Source organism: Anas acuta, chromosome 2 (assembly GCF_963932015.1).
Source record: "Anas acuta chromosome 2, bAnaAcu1.1, whole genome shotgun sequence".
Taxonomy (NCBI): domain Eukaryota; kingdom Metazoa; phylum Chordata; class Aves; order Anseriformes; family Anatidae; genus Anas; species Anas acuta.
In genome coordinates, this window is record NC_088980.1 from 53,926,437 (window position 1) to 53,946,351 (window position 19,915).

Here is a 19,915-nt window from a genome sequence, read left to right on the forward strand (position 1 = left end):
GGAGAGAGTCCAGCAAAGGGCTATGATGATGATGAGAGGACTGAAGCATTTCACACAAGATGAAAGACTGAGAGAGCTGGTACTATTTAACCTTAAGAAGAGAATGCTTAAGGGGGGGGGACTTGTCGATATATACAAATAACTGATGTCAGTGTGCAAAGAAGACAGAGCCAGGCTCATTTGAGTAGAAACTGATAAAAGGAGAAGAGACAATGGGCACAAACTGAAATACAGGAGGTATGCTCTGAGCATCAGGAAACTTTTTTTTTTTTCTTTTATTTTTTTTCCTTTTTTTTCTCTTAAAATGAGCACTGGCACAAGTTGTCCAAAGAAGTTGTGGCATCTTCCTCCTTGGAGCTATTCAAAAGGTGACTGGAAATGACCTTAGGCAAGTGGCTACAGGTGGCCCTGGTTGAGCAAGGTGGAGGGATTGGACCAGATGACTTCCAGAGGTCCCTTCCAACCTCAGCCACACTGTGGTTCTGTGAAAAGTGAGTATTTAAAGATTATTGCACTGAGTCTGGAAATATTAAATGTGACAAACCTAATTTTCCCTCAACTGCATGCTTATATTGCTTCCCAGGAAAAAAAAAATATAAAAAAAAAAAAATGAAAAAGAAACATTCTGGAAAATTATTAGCAGTGGTGCTGCTCACACACAGCTATCAGATTTGGAGCTTGTGTGTCACATCACTGAATTTTCAGTACCTGAAGTACTGTGTTCAGCTCTGAGGTCCCCAATATAAGAAGGACATGGGCCTATTAGAGAGAGTCCAGAGGAGAGCCATGAGGATGATCAGAGGGCTGGAGCACCTCTCCTACAAAGACATGCTGAGGGAGTTGGGGTTATTCAACATGGGGAAAAGAAGGCTCCAGGTAGACCTTGTAAGTGGCCTTCTGGCACTTAAAGTGGTCTACAGAAAAGCTGGAGAGGAACTCTTTATCAGAGAAAACAACTAATTGTTTTAAACTAAAGATGGTTAGATTTAGATTAGATATTCCAAAGAAATTCTTCACTCGGTGTGCTGAGGCACCAGAACAGTACCAGAGCAGGTGTGGATGCCCCATCCCTGGAAGTGTTTAAGGCCAGTCCGGATGGGGTTTTGAGCAACCTGGCCTTGTGAGAGGTGTCCCTGCCCATGGCAGGGGGGTTGGAATTAGATGATTCCTTCCAACCCAAACCATTCTTTGATTCTATGATCTCTGCCATGCCACTGGTGTCAGAGGGTCTAGGTACTGCTCAGCATATCTACGGTATCATTTTGCCTTCTAGCGAAGAGACTATTTAGCTTCTTCAGTCTTTAGAACTGGATACTACCTACAGTACTGCTTACTGACAAGCAGTACTATTTGTGTAGATTTTGAAAAATGTGAAGAGTTATAGAAGAGCTCATTTCTTCTAATTTTTGCTTGGCTTTTAGACTGTGCCATTTAAATCACTATGCATTACATGCAATATATATTAGTGCTCTCACAAAATATTGTTGATTGAGCTCTGTTCAAAGCTGTCATTGATTGATCTCTCCTACTTAATACTTATTTTTTATCAGCCCTAGCAAAATGAAATGGTTCCTATTTTTCTTCTGAAAACATATATATATTTTTTATGTCCAGATAATCTGAATAACAAGATACAGTCCCTTAACGCATACTGCTAAGGCTAATGGGAATCTTTTGGCAGCCATACACTGGAACAACAAAACCATTCAGTACAGAGGGAAGCTAAACATTTGAAGAGCAGAAGGCTGAGAACTGTACAACCCTGACAATGTGTGCAGGAGCTGCTCATGTTTCCAGTGCAACAATGCTAAAAATTCCCTGGGCTCTTCAAGGAATTTTGAATAACTGCGTTGTAATCCATTTTTCTCTGTTGGTGTTCTAACATAGAAGCAGGGTCATGAAATTAATGCCATTTTTACATTGCTCAGTAAAAATAATGTCGCTATAAGGAGAATGCTCATATTACCTAACTAATTCCTCTCTTGCTGAATAACTGACTATAATTTCATTAATGACTCCAGACTGGTGCATTTCCTAGAGAGCTGATGGCAGACTTGATGTTAGCTTTGCCTCAGGCTGTGGTCATTATGAAGTGACCTATGTCTCAGCTGGAGTTACTTTGTTCATTTGAATCCACTACATGTCGTGCATTCTTATTGTTACTTCTTTCTCCACACTCCTCTCCAACTTCTCTCTAGCTTTGCTTGTGACAAGACTAAAGCCTATCTTTTCTAACTGCTAACAATTATGGAAGAAGGTGTGGGACTGAATATTTAAGGAAAATTTTTCTTTCTTTCGCATTTAGTCAAAAAATGATGGGTCATTAATACTCACCTACCACTCCTTTAAATAAAACCATATTTACTATATTATTTAAAAACACACCCTTTTCTTGCACTGCTTCTGGTTTGTGATAATGAGCTCATTGAACTCCAATTAATGGAAATTGAGAATGTTCACACGTCAAGGACAGGGTCACCATCTTGTGGAACAAATTTCCATCTAGTCATGAAAGCAATAAATAACCACAGAATATTTTTGCACATGGGTGTCAGAGTTAAGGACTAATCCAGAAGAGAGCTTGTTATTTGAGTTCCACAGTGATGTTTGGTATCCCTGTTAAATAAAGTGTAATAAAACTCTGTGCCAGATTAGCTGACAAGCTGTACAGCTGCAGTTGAAGAACCTTTGTGCAAAAGGAGATGGTGGCACTAGTCAAGACAGCCATAAGCTTAATGTTATCTACCAGAAAGCATGACCTTGTCCCCTTCTAATGCTTGGCCAAACTAGATACTCGATTCCACTTTGATTTTGAGCAAAAATGTACTGCTTTTTGTTTATTTGTTTATTTGTTTATTTTAAATCAGCACAAGCAGAAGAGACATGTGAAGCACTGGCTTGACTAGCTAAGCTTTGCAAGACGTCAGTAATTAAAAATAGGGTTGAAGCACTAAAGCAATGGAAGTGACAATTCCATTAAGGTAAAGCAGTGAAAATTCTTTCAGAAGAGGTTGGCATTTCCAGATGTATAACATTTACTTTCTGTTGAGGGATTTCAGACCTACAAATAGTTATTACTATACTGTCAAACTAACAATACTGAATTAAGTTCTCTCCTCTTCCAACCTTTTATTTGTGGATCAGTCAATGAACACAGGATGAACTTCCCTTGGAGCGGGTAAGCCAGTACAACTGCTAGTTTGATGAGGTTGCTTTTGACTAGGTTGTAAAAGTCACCTACACATACACTTTCCCATATAATGACCAGCCAGTTTGGGATGTTTCAAATACAGCTCATCATTCACGATGACTTCTCAATGAAAAACATATATGACAACATCAGACCTATCTAAGAATAGCTCTTCCTGTGCAGTGACCTTTTCTCCCCTAATCTATTCCTTGCCCTCCAGAACTTACCCATTTCTGCATTCAGGCTCTTTGAACACAGAGTTTAAGCAATTGGAGGCAGGGGGGAGGACGGACAACAGAACAACATGAGAAGATTTATACAGTGAAAATGAGCTGACACCCTAGAAATGACCCCGTGTAGACTAGACAGCATATACTTGATTTCCTTCATTTCCTTCATGCAGAAGAGCAACACATTTTATGAAGTAAAATGACTTAAGTCTCTCTCTATCAGTAGAGTGCTTTGCATAACGGGGGCCAAGTACTCAGAACAACCAAGATGTAGAAACAAATAAAAATAGAGTTAAAAATAATTTATTTTCCTTTTTATCTGTATAAAATAGTTTTGACTAACATGCCAGATGTTATCACCACATAAATGTTTAAAATGACTTCTTATCTCTTTTACTCCTTGAGAAAAAAACAAAACTGATCGACCCAGTTCCTCCAAATCTATTTTAAGATTCTGCGGCTGAAATTCAAATGTTTGGAAATAGATATTGAACTCTCACTGCTGTTTTGTTACAGACATCTTTTTACAGCATGAGAATCAGGCAAATGTGGTTTGAACTTCTCAGGACCCCTGAGAAGCAAGGAAGCACTGATTTATACTTGGTCCTTTTTTTTTTTTTTTTTTTTTTTTTTTTTTCTCCAGAGGAGTAAACTTAGAAACCCAAAGAGAACACAGCTGAAAGTTTTGCCCACGATCCATAATTACAGTAGCAAGAGTTATCCAGAGTTACACCCTTAGGTCCTGGAGGGAGCTACAGATTCTCAGCATTGTTGACAATGCAGCAGTCTCTTCTGTAGCTGGAGATCTGAGAATTAAAATGTGCAAAATTACAGCATGCTTCTGCAAACTTATATTACACAGAATATCAAATGTCTATGGCAAAGATGGAAGAGAGCACCTATCTCTAAGCTTAGAGTGCTGTGTTTGCATCCCATGGTTATCATTGGTTATCCTTTCTGCCCTGTTAGCAGTACGCACCCTTTTGCAGTCAGGAAAAATAAGTTTTTTAGTTAAAAACTAAAAGGAAATAATTAATTAATTAGCTGGCAGGCAGATTACACAAAGAAGAGGGACGTTGTTGTAGGTTCTCCCCTTCTGCAATTCTGTTTTCTAAGTCGTTCTCGGTGTCGACTTTAAATACCTATTTTTCACTCTCAAGTTACTTCGGCACTATCAGCTTTGCCTTGGTGACAGATTGCTGGAAAGTTCGCTTTTCTCCTTCACAAAGACGGCGCACCCTCTTAAACAGTCTGTTTCGTGAGTTATTAGTTTCTTTGTTATTGTATCCATACCACTCAGTGATCCAAAAAAACCCTCCCACCAGGCAAGGGAAGTCTGTTTCCCCAGCTGGAGACGCAGCTCCAGCCAGCACCGGCTCTGATTTGCTCCCCTGGCCTCGGAGGGGGCACGGTGTGGTCAGCCTAGAGCCCGGCAACAAAAGGGGAAGCAGGCAGGGAAGGACCTCCGCGAGCAGCTCCGAGGGGAAAAAGCGGGCTGCTAACCCGGCTCAGCACACCCAGCTGCCGGCCGAGCAGGTGCCGGGGGGGGCGATGGCTCCCGGCATAGGGCGAGGAGCCCGAAGTTAGCGCAGGGCAGGGGCCCGGCGGCCGAGGAGCGGCGGCGGGGGCGCCCCATGGGCGGCCGGGCGAGCCTGCCGTGCCGAGGGAGCGCGCTGCCCCGCCGCCCACCGCCCCCACAGGAGGCCGAGACGATGGTGAAGGTACGCGGGGTTTGCTTCCTAGCCGCTGCGAGGAGCGGGGGCACCGGGACGGGTTTTGCAGTCCCCCCCCCCCCCCCCTCCGCGCCGTGCTCGAGGGGCCGGGGGAAGGTGGCTGCCACCGCCGCGGGGCTCCGGGGCTGGCCCCTGGGAGCCGGCCCGAGGCTGCTCCGCACCTCCCGGCGCTGGTGGTCGGTAATTTGGGTGGTAGCAGTCACCTGGGTGAGCGCACGCAGCATCTTGGTGGCCCTTGTGGTTTGGGAGCGGGTACTGAGCGTGCAGAGCTTGGTCCGGCAGTGCTGCTCTGTCGCGATACCGGCCGCTTGGTGACACCGGAGGAAACGTTTGCGTTCACGCTGATGTAAATGTTCACTATCGTCCTGGGATGGGCACCTAAATGGCGTTTTGGGGGCAGTTATGGAAAAGAAGTCCAAAATTGAGGATGGGTTGATGATCCTGAAGAACGTGTACCAGCTTTTCATGGGTATGAAAGTTCAATCAACTTTAAATAATTTTGGTTTAAAACCCATTTGATCTGAAGTCACAGGCTACTTTTGATTTTATAACTCGGCAAAACCAGAGAAGCTGCCAGAATAGTAGCCTCTCAGGCACAACTGCAAATTGAAAGTACCAGAAATCTCTGTAGAGCACTAGCTGAGAGTCTCAGTACCGCACAACTCATTCCAGAGGCGCATTCAGGCATCTCTATTTCTGGTTTATTAAGCAAACCTCCGGACCTTTGAAGTTTGACGCATTTCCTTCTGAGTTACCTCTAAAAAAAATCAATTCAGCAACAGATTTAACTTAATTTTAAGCATATGTTCCAATGTTTTTGCTAACTGGGCTCTGCATACTATAGTAGTCTCCCTCTCACATGCTTAAGTATCTTCTCTCATTTCAATTCCCTTTTGAAAACATACCATGTTGAAATGCTTTAGGATTAGTTTTTCAGAAATTCATGAATAATATACCACACACATGGTAAAGTGTGAATACACGCATTAAATAATCTTTACTGGTTTCAGTTCCCCTTTGACTATTTCTTGTACGCTCTGTGAAACTATCTCCATCATTCTTTTGTCTGACGTTTCAAACCAAGGATCATCAAATAACAATTTTATTATAAAAAGCTGCTAAGGAAATCTCGGTGTTTTCCTGCCAGAATTGCTTTCCTCTGAGGTGTAAGATGGCTAGAATTCAGTCCCAGTCAAGTGACTTTTTAAAGGGCTGTATTCTTTGCCTTCAATTAGAATTAGAAGAAGGAACTTTATTCCATTTGAAAGCATATCCAATGATCTCTAGTGATCTCTTGATAAAGAACCATTACACTGTGATCTTACCAACCTAATATTAAACCTAAAAATCATAATATTGTCATGTGGAGAAAAATCACTGTGACTTTTTTTTTTTTTTTTAGGATTTTCATGCAATATTCTTTGCTAGAAGGAACATTATTAATTTGTCACTCAGCTAGGACCAGGATTGTCTGCTCTCGTGACATCCCACCTGAAGTACTGTGCTCAACTCTGAGGCCTGTAGCATAAGAAGGACATAGAACTATATGAGCAGGTCCAGAGGTTGGCCATGAGGATGACTGAAGGGCTAGAGCACCTCTCCTGTGAAGACAGGCTGAGAAAGTTGAGGTTATTTAGCCTAGAGAAGAGAAGGTTCCAGGGAGAGCGTGCAGTGGCCTCCCAGTTCTTAAAAGGGGCCTACAGGAAAGATGGGAAGGGACTGTTTATCAGGGAGTGCAGTGACAAGAGGTAACGGTTTCAAACTAATAGAGGGTAGATTTAGATTAGATATCAGGATGTTATACTTTCCTTAGCACCAGACAATAGGGATACCTGTTTTTAGGAGGTTATGGGGATTGATAGGTAGGTAGGCTGGGAGGAGGAGAGAGACATTAGATTTAAATGAAATACTGAGTTGAATTAAATATATGGTGTGCATTCTTTTGACATATATCAGCATAAATCAAGTGTTTCCTCTCTGAAAACAATTACATTTCATCATTTGAAAATTAGTATGAATTATAGGGGAAGCTGAGCCAATAATTCTCAAAAGATTGATTATAAAATGAATTCAAATGATGGAGTAGCCTACAAAGCTGGCATAGGCTCCAATTTATGTTCCTATTATGGAACAGAAAACATATGGGAAGGATGTATTAACATCACTGGCTCTATTTTACATCTGGAACATGAAAAAGGAGTCAACAAACAACAGCTTAAAATATGATGTTTCCATGTTACTGAATTTCTCTTGATGTCTTCCAACACAAAGATATTTAATTATACAACAGGCCATCTGATTTCCTACTGATGGGTGGTTGAAATAATTGTGATATTAGGCTTTCTGCCTCAGAATATGCCAAGAAGTCTTAATGCAATTTGAGGGGAAAATAACATAAATTTGACTTCATGACTGTTTTCGAAAGTGCTTGTTTGTTTGCTTTGTATTTTTGAAGGAGGTATAGATTTTTCTAGTATGATTATACAGGACAAGCATTTTTTTCCTCTTGAAATCAAATTAAGCTAACCTAAAATTGGCACTAATACCACAGGTTTGAGATGATATCTTTTGGTTAGGTCACCTTTTTGGGAGGTTAGTCAGCTTCTTGTGAGGGGCTGCTGTGACAGTAACTATGGAATTCCCAGTTCTTTCTGGACTGGAGTTAGGACTTAATGTCAGCATTCACCTCGACTCAGTTTCTTTAGGCAATACTTCATGAGCAAATCCCAGTGTTACCTGAAAATGCATTATCTTAATCTCTGCTTTTGAACCGCATCTTTGAATATATTTTTCTTGTGTATAATCCTGGGGACATTGGTGAGGTTAGACTTCAGAGCAGCAACTTTTGGCATGCTGTTGGGATGTTGAGTGTAATAGATAGATACTTGTTTGCATAGTTTCTGATCATTTCAACTAAAGGACTGGTGTTTTTACAGCTTATAACATTTTACAGTACAAAACGCCTGTGTTTTGCATTGCTGTTTTCTTTCTCTTTCTCTCTCTCTTTCTCTCTCTCTCTCTCTCTCTCTCTTTTTTTTTTTTTTTTTTTTTTTAAGTGCATCAGTCTTGCTATCTAGTATTTACAAACAACAGTGAAAACTGAAGTGCAAAGTGAAGGAAGGTGACTTGTTCAGAGTTACTCAGCAAGCAACATAAAAGACTTAAGGTTTCCTGATTCTCAGCCTAGTGCTTCTTCATTGAAACTTATTACTTTTTAAGTAATGAATTTCCATTCATTGTGGTTTAACCCTCCTAAGCAGCTACACATCACACAGCTGCTTGCTTGCTCTCCCCAGATGGGACTGGGGAGACAATTAGACAGGTAAAAGGGAACTTGTGGGTTAAAATGAAGACAGCTTACTAGATAAAGCCAAAGTTGTACATGCAAGCAAAGCAAAAGAAGGAGTTCATTTGCTGGTTTCCAGCAGGTATCTTTTTAAGATATTCAGCCATTTCTAATCCCAATTCCAACTGGAACATGGTATCTTGGGAAGGCAAACACCATCACTCAAAGAGTTTCCCCTCTCCTACTTCTTTACCTCAGCTTTTATTGCTGAGCATGATGTTGTACGGTATGGAATATCCCTTTGGTCGGTTTGGGTCAGTTGTCCCCTCCTAGCTTCTTGTGCAATCTTGTGCCAGCCTCGTTGCTGGCATGGTAGCATGAGAAGCAGAAAAGTCCTCGACTCTGTGCAAGCACTGCTCAGCAACAAGTAAAACATCTGCATATTATCAGTACCATTTTATTAAAAAAAAAAGTCCAGAACACAACATCATATAAGCCTTTACAAAGAAATTTAACTCTGTCACCGTCAAAATCAAGGCACTTGTGCAAAGTAAGGAAATCCATTCAGGCCATCTGTTTTCCATATTATCCTATCTGTATAGTAGGCTTCCATATTTTATCTTAATTTATCTCTGACTGGGTGAAATTATGCAAATATGAGGATGCTACACCACTTAGTGTAGTCACCAGTATTACACAGATTAACAGTCCATCTTCTCCCAGCAGTTTTCTGGCTTCTGCTATTAAAGACTTATTTGTACAGATGGGAAGAATAGGATGAAGACTAGTTCTTCCCAGGAAGAAATATTTTAAATAGTTTTGAATTGAACACTAAGCAAATAACAGCATTGACCCAAAGTGCTCACAAGCTCACATGTCTTTAGCATCATTTTCCTATGTTCTTATGCAACAGAAAATTCAAGAATAAAACAAGAATCCTTAAGAATATATTTTTGCCAATGTTAGATCTTCTGTGCAAGTTGCATGCCACTTAGGTTAATTCATATAATGGTGTCCCTGTTGCAAACATTTTTAAGTACATGAGAATCTTGGAGAAGATGAGAACTTCCCTGATTCAGACTATGTAACAGTAGGGACTGAAATTATTTTCAATTTTTTTCAACACAATGGCTGGTTCTTTCAATGCAAGTTGTCTATCATCATACATGTGTGTGTATATATATATATATATGTATATATATATATATGACCCAGAAAGGGGAAAACAAAATGGATTTTAAAAACATTGAGCAATTTTAATTGCTGTATCAGTGAGTTTACCAGGTGGTCTCAGACAGGTGAAGTTATGCTGAACTGTAATGTCTGTTACTGGAAGCAATTACATCTTCACTTCAGTATCATGCCTTCTGTTTGACAGCTGTGAGATGTCATCTGGAAAATGGGCTAGATAGTTTTCAGTCACTTCAATCCAGTTTTATAGTGATTTTCAGCGGAAGGGCAATAAAGGTTTTTTAGGGGAAAAAAAAGGCATCTTCAAAACTTAACAAAATAGTTGCTTAGAGGAACTGATAAATAAAGACGAATTTAAACCACTTTTTCCTTCTAGAAGGCTATTATGTGAATAGTAGAAAAGAGGAAGTTTCCCAAATTGCTCAGTTATGCCCTCAACTGATGTACCATAAGATGAACAATTCTCCCATGAAGCTTACAATAGAAAACATTTATCTATTTATTTATCTTAGAGTTTGTGGGTTAGCTTGAGCATGGCTGCAGCTTTATAGTTTCAGAATTGTTACTTCCCACAGACTATATATGCTAAATTTTATCCTTCTAAAAGAGAACTCATTGTCAGTACTGTGGGCTATTTTAATAAACAGGTTTCCTAGGTCTTGGACAGCCTTTGAATATCCGTAATTCTGATAGAATAAAAGTCTCAAAGAGAACCGTGAGGGAGAAATTAATGTGTAGATTATAAGTAGGTGCAATCTGCTTCAAATCTAGCTGGTTAAAAGCAGAGAGGTTAAATACTTTCAGTCACCCCACCACTTCATTAAGTAGCTTATTTGCACAAAACTATCAGTTAAAAATGCATAACAGTGATGGAATTGTGTAATCACCCAAAGCAATGGTTAAAGTATCATAATTGTTATTCAAAACACGTCAGTTCTTTTATGGTATATGGAATGGATTCATACTCCTTTTCCTTTTTCTTCTCTACTCCATCTGCTCCTTCTTCCTTTCCTCAGGCCTGGTACAGGTCCCAACAGTAGAAAGAGCTCCTGCTGATTTTAATAGATTTTTGAGTACCACTGGTGCCAGACCAGTTCCATCCTCTCTCATGAAAATGTAAAACATTAACAGCGTTTCCTCTCCTTCCCTCTGCTTTTTGCATAGATAAGAGGTTAAGGAGCCATCTCTGATGATTCTGCCATGGTTGAGTGTACTAGCTCTGGCAGCAGAGTTCTTAATTCAACAAAGTGCTTGAACATTAAACAGTTTCTAAGCCTGTTCTTATACAATAAAATGCTCATATGATTTTTTTTTTATAAACAAGTTTTAAAGATTATTTAACTATTTGGCTCAACTAAAGTTTCGGAATGTGTAGGGTTCATTACTCATTAATTCCCCTGGTGATGGTCATAATAGAACTACATTCCGGCACCCCCTGGGTGGGAGGACAAACCAGCATAATAATACCTGTCATTATGATCTCTTATATATTCCTCCCAGGATATAACTACTAGATATTTCCTTTTGCATCGTTGCATTCTCTCAACTGTCCTTACAAAAACAGCTTTTTCACCAACTGCCCTCATTTTTCCCCTACTTTTTCTACTTGATCCCATGATACTTGGGTGTGAAACTATCTGTGATGTATCCTGGTATAGATTTTTGCACATATTTAACCCTGATTTTTCATGCATTAACACATGAAATATAAGAAAATGGTTCTTTAGTGAACACTGGAACTTAGACTTCTTTTTGTGTTGTTTCTTCCAGTAGTTGTATCTCTCAATGAAATTTTCCATCAATTGCCTTTGCTTATCTTTATTCAGAAATATTTTCTTGGTCTAAATTTGCCAAGGCAACAACTGATTTCGACAATCATCTTGATAGAGCTAAATGGGACCTTGTTTTAGCCATTGGAGGATCAGAAAACTGTGTCTCAACCTCAGGTGCTTGAACTAGGTGCCAGCTACTCACTTCTAGGAACACAACATGCTGGGGTGTACCTCTTATGATCCTAACACTAACACACTCAATATGGGGAAAGTTAGAGATTTGTGTATGTTTGCAGGGCTATGACCTTATTGAGGTCACAGAGATGTGACAGGATGGCTCCTATGATTGAGGTGTTGCAATGAAAGGATACAGACTCTTCAGGAAGGATGGTCTGTTGTCTTCTTTGTGAATAGAGGATTTACATAGGAATAGCTGGAAGGGGAGGAGCAGTTCCTGGGGATAGATGAGGAACAGACTGAGAGTTTACATATTAGGTTTAAAGGGACAACATTATTGTAGGAGTTTTCTACAGGCCACCTGACCAGGTAGAGCAAGCAGATGAGGCCCCTTGCAGACACATAGCAACAAACTCATGTTCCCTCTGGGGAACTTCCTGCTCCCTGATAGGTACTGGAGCAACAGCATAGCAAGACATAAGCAATCAGGAGGTTCCTGGAGTTCTTCCTCCAAGTGATAGAGGAGCCAATGAGAGGAGGTGCTGTGATAGATCTCATCCTCACCAAAAAGGACCGTCTTATTGGGAATGGGAAAGTCAAAGGTAACCTTAGCTGCAGTGACCATAAGATGGTGGAGTTAAGGATCCTGAGGGCAGAGAGGAGGGTAAAAAGCAATATCACAACTGGATGGACTTCAGGAGTGCAGACTTTGATCTCTTCAGAGATCTGCATGGAAGAGTACTATGGGATAAGGTCTTGGAGGGGAGAGGGGCCCAAGAAAACTGGTTGATACTCAAGGATCAGCTCCTCCAAGATCAAGAATGGTCCATCCCAATGAGCAGAAATGCAAGGAGGCCTATGTGGATGAGCAAGTAGCTCCTGGCCAAACTCACAAAAAGGAAATGTACAGAGGGTGGAGGCAAGAGCAGATAGCATGGGAGGAATATAGAGGCATTGTCTGACCATACAGGGGGAAGTTAGGAAAGCTAAAGCACAAATGGAATTGAATTTGGTCAGGAATGACAAAAACAACAAGAAGGTCTTCTGTAAGTATGTAGGTGACAAAAAAAAAAAAAAAAAAAAAGACAGGGGAAAATGATGTGGGCACATTGCTTGAATGAGATGGAGGACCAGGTTACACAGAACAAGGAAAAGGATGATGTATTGAATGCCTTCTTTGCCTCAGTCTTTACTGGCAACACTGGCCTTCAGGAATCTCAGGGACTGGGGGAAAGGCTGGAGCAAGAAAGACATATGTTTGACCTCTACTTGAGGTAGATCAAAAACTGACTGACCAAGAAAGTAGTGGCCAGTGCTGCAAAGCCTACTTGGAGGCTAGTCACTAGCAGTGTATCTCAGGGATCAATACTGGGTCCCGTCATGTTTAAGATCTTCATTAATAGTCTGGATGATGTGGTAGAGTGCACATTCAGTAAATTTGCAGATAAAACTAGGGGGCTTGCCTGATGTTTCAGAGTGCCATGCCACCATCCAGAGGGACTCTGAAAGACTAGAGGGATGAGCTGGCAAAAGTTTCATGCAGTTCAACAAGGGGAAGTACAAAGTCTGCACCTGGGGAGGAGCAACCTCTTGCACCAGTATGTGCTGGTGACCACCTGTCTGCAAAGCAGCTTGGCAGAAAATCATGTGGGGGTTCTCATGGATCCCAAATTGTGTTTGAGTCAGGAACATGTGCTTGTTGCTAAGAAGGTTAACAGTATTGTTGGCTGCATTTGACAAAGTATCACCAGTGGGTCAAGAGAGGTTGACTCACCTTCTTCTCTACTCAGTACTGAAGTACTGTGTCCATTTTTGCCCCCCAGTGCAAGAGAGACCTGGACATTCTGGAAAGAGTCCAGTGTAGGGCCACCAATATGATAGGACCGGAGCACCTCTCTTGTAAAAAAAAAAAAAAAAAAAAAAAAAAAAAAGGCTGAGAGGGTTGGGACTGTTCAGCCTGGAAAAGAGGAGGCTCAAGGTATGAATCTTCTCAAAGTCCATAAATACCTGAAGGGAGGTTGCAAAGAGGATGGAGATGAGCTCTTTTTAGTGGTGCCCATTGCCAGGACAAGGGGCAGTGGGCACAAACTGAAACACAAGAGGTTACCTCTGAACCTCAGGAAATGTTTATTTAGTGTGCAGGTGACTGAGCACTGGAACAGCTTGCCCAGAGAGCTAGTGAAGTCTCCCTCCTTGCTATCTGGATGTGGTTCTGGGCAACCTGTTCAAAGTGGCTGTGCTTGAGCAAGGGAGTTGGATGAGTTGACCTCCAGAGCTCTCTTCAAACTTTGATCGTTCTGTGACTTTGTGATAATAGCAGAGAATGCTTCTGCCTTCACAAGTCGTAGGATATACAAAATAAAACTTGCATCTAGAGTCCTAGAGTTTCATTCTCAGATGAAGAATATGGTGATCTCAGACGTCAGCTTTTTAAGTCATTTACATTCCGATTTTGCAGATGATTCATTCTCTGTCAAAACACACTTATTCAGCTCTTTTATTTTTTATTTTTTAAAATCTTGGCTGTAATAAAATAAAGGGAATGGTGAAAGGGCACTTAACCAAACCAAACCAACCAACCAACCAAACAAAAAAAAACCAACCACCTTACTTAGTAATCTGTGCTTTAACTGTATGTCAATATTGCATTCCGGATAAGTGGTTACTGGCTATTGTTTCATTATTATAAGTTATTTACAACTAAAAGCAAATGCCACTGCCTTATGGGTCTTCCCTTTTGGATCAAGGGAATGAATAGCTGTTACAACTATCACAAATAAAGTAGATGTGAAATATTTGAGAGAGTTAACTACCACTATTTTTTATCAGAGCTGTTCCAGATCTGGAGAGGAAAAACTGAATGACACCTAAGCTACCTGAAGTTAATAGTTGTTCTCATTCACTCCTGGGCTGTTGTGTTTTTATCTCAAAGCTTTGAGATTTCTGCCTATTATCAACTATCCGTTACGGTTTCTTGTAAGGACTCAAATCCCTACAACTTGCCATGGCAAGGGTAGTTACTTCAAGTTATGGTCAGGGGTTTTAAGTCTGGTATTTCTGAACTGCTTTTTGAAAACAGAGTTTATTCATGTATCCTATGTAATGACCTGCTTTGTGCATGCTTTGCTCCCTGGAAGTGCTGCTCTTAACCCTTGAATTTGTCATTCATGTTCTACTTAGCGTGTAGATCTTCCCACTAGCCCAGGTCCATCATGGTCATGGTTCCTGCCTCTCTGAAGATGGCTAAACCCCTACTCTGTCCTAATGTCTTCTGGCTTCCAACCTGAGCCAGCTGATAATGTAAGGAGAGCAGTATGTCCTTGAGGTGACAGCATTTTCTAAAAACATTTTGGACTCAGTGTGCTTTAAGAAAGGTTACTAAGGTCCCAGATCCCCTTTGAAGTTACTAAAACTAGGATGCCTCTGTCACTTCTTAGACAGTTAAGTTTTAATGATAATCCTAATTGCACTTTTACTCCTTGGGTGTGAATATAAGCAGTTTCTGTAGCAAGAATTTAGGTTTAAAAATATTTTTACAAATAACCAGCACATATCTGCCTGTGTATGTGTGAGTACGTGTGAATATCTACACATATCCACAGTGGTTACTATTAATATTTCAAGTTACTTTTAAACCTCAGAATGTATTTGACAGCATGTCTAGACCATTGGTGTATTAATTTTGAGTAATGCAATATAAAGAAGTAAATCACGATTATGATGATCATGACAGAGCACACCACATAGATGTTCATTTCCTTAGGTTGTGCTTTCTTAACAGTTGATTTATGCCTTTGTATATGCTACCTTACACATGGTATGAAGCCATGAAATTTCTAAGGAGCTTTGACACCTATAGAGCATATAAGACATACAAGACATACCTTCTTTGTTCCCATATAGATTTTATAGTGGAGGAGCCAGGTTGGTTATTTTTTTGACTGTGAGATCTTGCAAGAGCTCTGTTTAAATTGCTGCATCCTGATCTCATAACTATCTAGCCTTGGCCTTTTTGTACCTTCTGCATGGAGAAAACTGTCATCCACAAACCTTTGCAGCACTGATCTAACCCAAATGTATTTGTGGATACACCGTGGAGATTTTAGCCCTCCATATGTAGCAAGGGTACAGATCACAGCTGATGGAAAATGGACTGTAGCACCTGAGGAAACTGCTTTTGGATTTCTGCTGTTACCAGTACTTGTCTGACTGTTTAGTTCAGGCACCAGGTAGACAGCTGTGTATAACATTACAGGGAAAAAACACAAAAGAGAATTGGGGTGATGTGTGGAAATACTACATATTCTTTCCTTTCTGCTATCTGATGGAGTACTGCCAGTGAAGAATCAGAGGTTGGTGTCATAAATGACCTCTTTATTTATCAAAAACAGACCTTAGGAGGGCAGAGAATGAGCGTGCAGTTCAGCATCTTGCTTTTGTTTTTCATTCTTCTCTGTCATCTAGCTGCAAAACTAATGAAGAGCCTACCCTTAATTCTTTTTTGACAGTTATCCAAGCAATCAGAGCCAACAAATGCATTTTTAAAGTAATAGACTCTCAGAAACTAATACAAGTTTGGGACTTGAAAGAGCAAAAGGTTTTCATTATGTTTTTAAAGGAAATGTCAAGTATAAACTCTTTTTCATGTCCGTATAAGCCCAACAGGCATGGAATGCCTGCTTCCTGCCGAATCTGGTATTAACTATGGCCATGACTTAAAAGGAAATTAAAACCATTTGGGTCTTTGTCCTTGAAGGCTCCCAAGTATGATTTATGAAGTCTCTCTCTAGATTTATTGTTACGTCAGTTCATGGGATTTCAGTGCACATATTCAGTGATCATGTCCTGGTTTTGAATACATTGATTGAAGGGCTTTATTTAAGTATATGTATAGTGGCATCAGGACCTAGACATGGAAGGGCATTGGGAAAGAGGCGAGAGAGAAAGAGATGATACTGAAGGAGATGAGTGCAGAGTTCAACCTGGGGATTTTGACCTGGATTTCATACAGCTGTAATTTTAGTGGGCAGTTCAAAAAAGGGTTTTATTTTCAGCTCTTCTTGAAAGTATTTGCAACTGTTATTTCTTGCATTTGTGCTTAAGCAGACTAAAGTGATACATTGCTCATAAGTGCTTTTGATAAACACAGTAAGAAAATCTATAGGCACATCAAAACAAGGATAGTGAACATAGCACTTTGCTTGGCTCTTCCAGAACCGTGACACCAGTAAAAGTGCTAATTAAAGGAGGGCTGAGGCTGTGCAGAGCTAAGTCTGGTGGCTGATCCTGTTACCCTGAGGCCCTGTGGTTGTAACCTGCCTAAATAGGAGGAAATTGAGGTTTGCAGTTACTCTGACAGAAAATAATGCATTTCATAAACTGTTCATGAGACACTTGACCTATAGCTTTTCAAGGACTTATTTCCTATTGACTTGTGGTCAGTTTTAGTTGCACCAAATGTGTCCGCATCTTGGAGCAGAAGAGAATCTCTTGTCTCAAATTGAACAAAACTTGTGAGTCGAGGTGTTTTAAAAACAGCGATCAAAAGGCAAAAGTTGTGGAATCATGTCAGAATAATGTGGCAATGGCTTTTCTTTCCTCAGCCCTAATTTGGAAATAATTTGTATTTAGGAACGTATTTACATGCATCAGGACTTTCAAGATGTGATCATCTAGACAAAAAGAATGCTGAAAAAAAAAAAAGTGTGATAAGATAGCCCTTTTGTCATGGAATCATGCTGCTTTGCAGTTTTCTCCACAGAAAAACGAACAAGTTTTTAAAGTATCAGCTGGGATCAATGAATGCACTGAACATCCGTAAAAGGAAAGATGGAAGAATAATGTTTTGAAAACAAAAAGATGTTTTGCTTATTTCATCTTATTTCTCAATTGCAATCCATCTTGAAAGGCAATTCACTCTAAATATTCACAAAATGTAGAATTTATTGACCAGAACTAAGTACTTGGTTTTATTGTGGATGGCCCCCAACTTGACAGGTAGAGGCTCTTCTTGAAGGGCGGAAGTTGTGCCTTAACCAACTCTGACTGAGATTCCACCATTGCTCGGTTCTTCTTGTGTTCTGAAGCTGTATTGAATTTATCAGAATAACAATATTGGAACATCATTCAAAAGCTTAGTAGACTTGAAACAAGCCTGAACTGTTCTCTGAATTATGTGGAACTCAACAGAGAACAGTATTTTTAGTTTAAATTGATTTAAATTCCTTTTAATTCAAACTCAAATGAAGTCAGTTGTAACAGACTAGTTTACAGGATTTAAAAATATAGTTGTAACTTTTTGCTGAAAAATGGTGAGAAAGAGAAAACAGAATAACAATCATTAACCTTGCTACAAAATACTTTAAAGTGATAGCTGTTAAGAAATAGATTTAATAATTTCTGTATAATATTCATTCTCTCTGTTGCTTTTGTATGCAGTAGACGTTCATTAAGGAATGTATATGTTAGAATTTATTAGAAAAAATAAAAGCAAGAAATGAATAAGGAGCAATAATTCTTGTCAGTAGCACTACAGTTGCATTCCAATGCTATTTTCATTGTTTTGATTAATAATGACCATACCTTTTAGAGCTAAAGAGCTGTTTAACTGAATTCTTGCTTTCAATATCTTCATATCTCAGATGTGACTTTAAACTAAAACCAGCTTAACCTGTCAAACATTGATGGGGCAAATATGAGAACTGGAGCTTCATCCCAAAAGTGTGTGTTCTCAGTCAGTGTTTACAGAGAAGAAAGATTAGAGCTGGTGAATTTTTAGTATGAAACTGTGACCCTGACTTGAACGAGTATCAAATCACAGATGAATGGACTGTTGGCTGCTGGATTCCTGCAAATTCTTTGAAATTCCATTTCTGACTAATGGTGAGTGGAGAAGCACATTTTGTTCTTCCTGAAATAAGTCAGAAAAAACTTGCCACAAGGCATTCCTCTTCTAAAATCCTGTTGGCAGCCTGGGCTGTTTTCAGAAACTGAGAGCTACATGTAGGATTAGAGAGGAAGTCTTGCCAAGAAATCCAAAAAATAAAAGGCTGAAAAATATTCCTGGTGTCACCGGCAAATGTACACTTCAAATTACTTTCATATTGTGCTCCTAAACTCTCTGAAAATCAGAGTACATTGAAAGAATTCTTCTGAAAATACTTGCACATTCTACAAGTCTTTTGAGCTGCATGTTGGTCTGTGGATCATATTCTCCTAGATGCTAAGAAACCTGACTCCCTCTAGCATATAAGGTAAAAATTTAGAAATCGCATTACAGAAGTGTCTTTTTTTTCCCCACCTCTTATACTGTGCTTTTAATTGAGAGGATAATTGGATTCTGGAACAGAGAGGAATTTATAGTTAAATCTGACTTAAGAAAATAGTGTTAATATTTGGATTATTTGAAGGGGAATGTTTTTGCTTTAAGCTACATTTTAAGCAAACAAACCAAAAAAATCCTTACTGAAAAAATATTTAGTGTGTAAATAATTCTGATACTTTTAAAAGGCTCTCCATTTTCAACTTCCAGATTACTTTTGCCTGCTCTGTTGTAAGCTATTTCTTCCAGATTTAATATTGACCTGACACAGTGTAGGAGCTGCAGAAATGTTCAGGGTGTTCAGCAAGATGCTAGTGACTATACGTCATACTTCCATTGAAGATAAGTTTTTAATGTCTATAGAAATGAAATTACTTAGGAAAGAAGGGGCAGTAAAGTGTCATTGCTTTGTGCATAATGTGGGTTATTGACTTTTTTTTTTCCTGAGTCATGTTTTTGCTTTTCTAAATAAATTAAAACTGATGGTTCAAGGATTCTGTACAGAGAACCATGAAGGAGTAGTGGACATTTTATAGGGGCCTGATTTAGCCTCATAATGTGTCATTTTTCTGTGTTATTTCAGTCCTTTTTCATGAAAAAAAGCAGAGGTTGGCTGACTAATGTAGCAGTACTGATTGTAGGTTTTGGTAGAGACAAAAGGGGATTATCACCTCATGGTAAGGGAAGACCTTTTCAATGAGCTCATATGCTTCCTTACATGTGTCTTAGATTTAGCTTATCTATTTGTGTTCTAGAATATATCCCAAATAGCATCGTGTATAATGTCTATACTGAATATCAGACTTAGGAATCAGAGACTCCAATATCAAAATTCAGCATCAGGATATTGGATTTACATCTTATTTTTAAATGAAACTACAGAAGAGCCTTACTTTGACTCCTTCAGAGGCTATTTATTGGTGTTAGGTACTCAATGAATTTGAAATCTAAGTACTTTTTACTTGAAAAATTCTGATTATTTTTGATGTTATTATTATGTTAATGTTATTATTAT

General features: G+C 39.5%; 1 protein-coding gene across 4 annotated transcripts in view; it reads left to right on the forward strand.

Annotated features, from left to right (window-relative positions):
• Window positions 1-4,775: 4,775 nt before the first annotated feature.
• The window catches only part of TNS3 (tensin 3), a 247,068-nt gene continuing 231,928 nt past the window's right edge, over window positions 4,776-19,915 (forward strand). For 2 of the 4 annotated variants that reach the window (XM_068674803.1, XM_068674806.1), the window contains exon 1: window positions 4,776-5,141. In XM_068674803.1, the coding sequence (XP_068530904.1) occupies window positions 5,055-5,141 (87 nt within the window). In that variant the 5' untranslated portion in view covers window positions 4,776-5,054. The remainder of the gene's footprint in view (window positions 5,142-19,915) is intronic. The other 2 variants (XM_068674804.1, XM_068674811.1) reach the window with 2 other exon arrangements.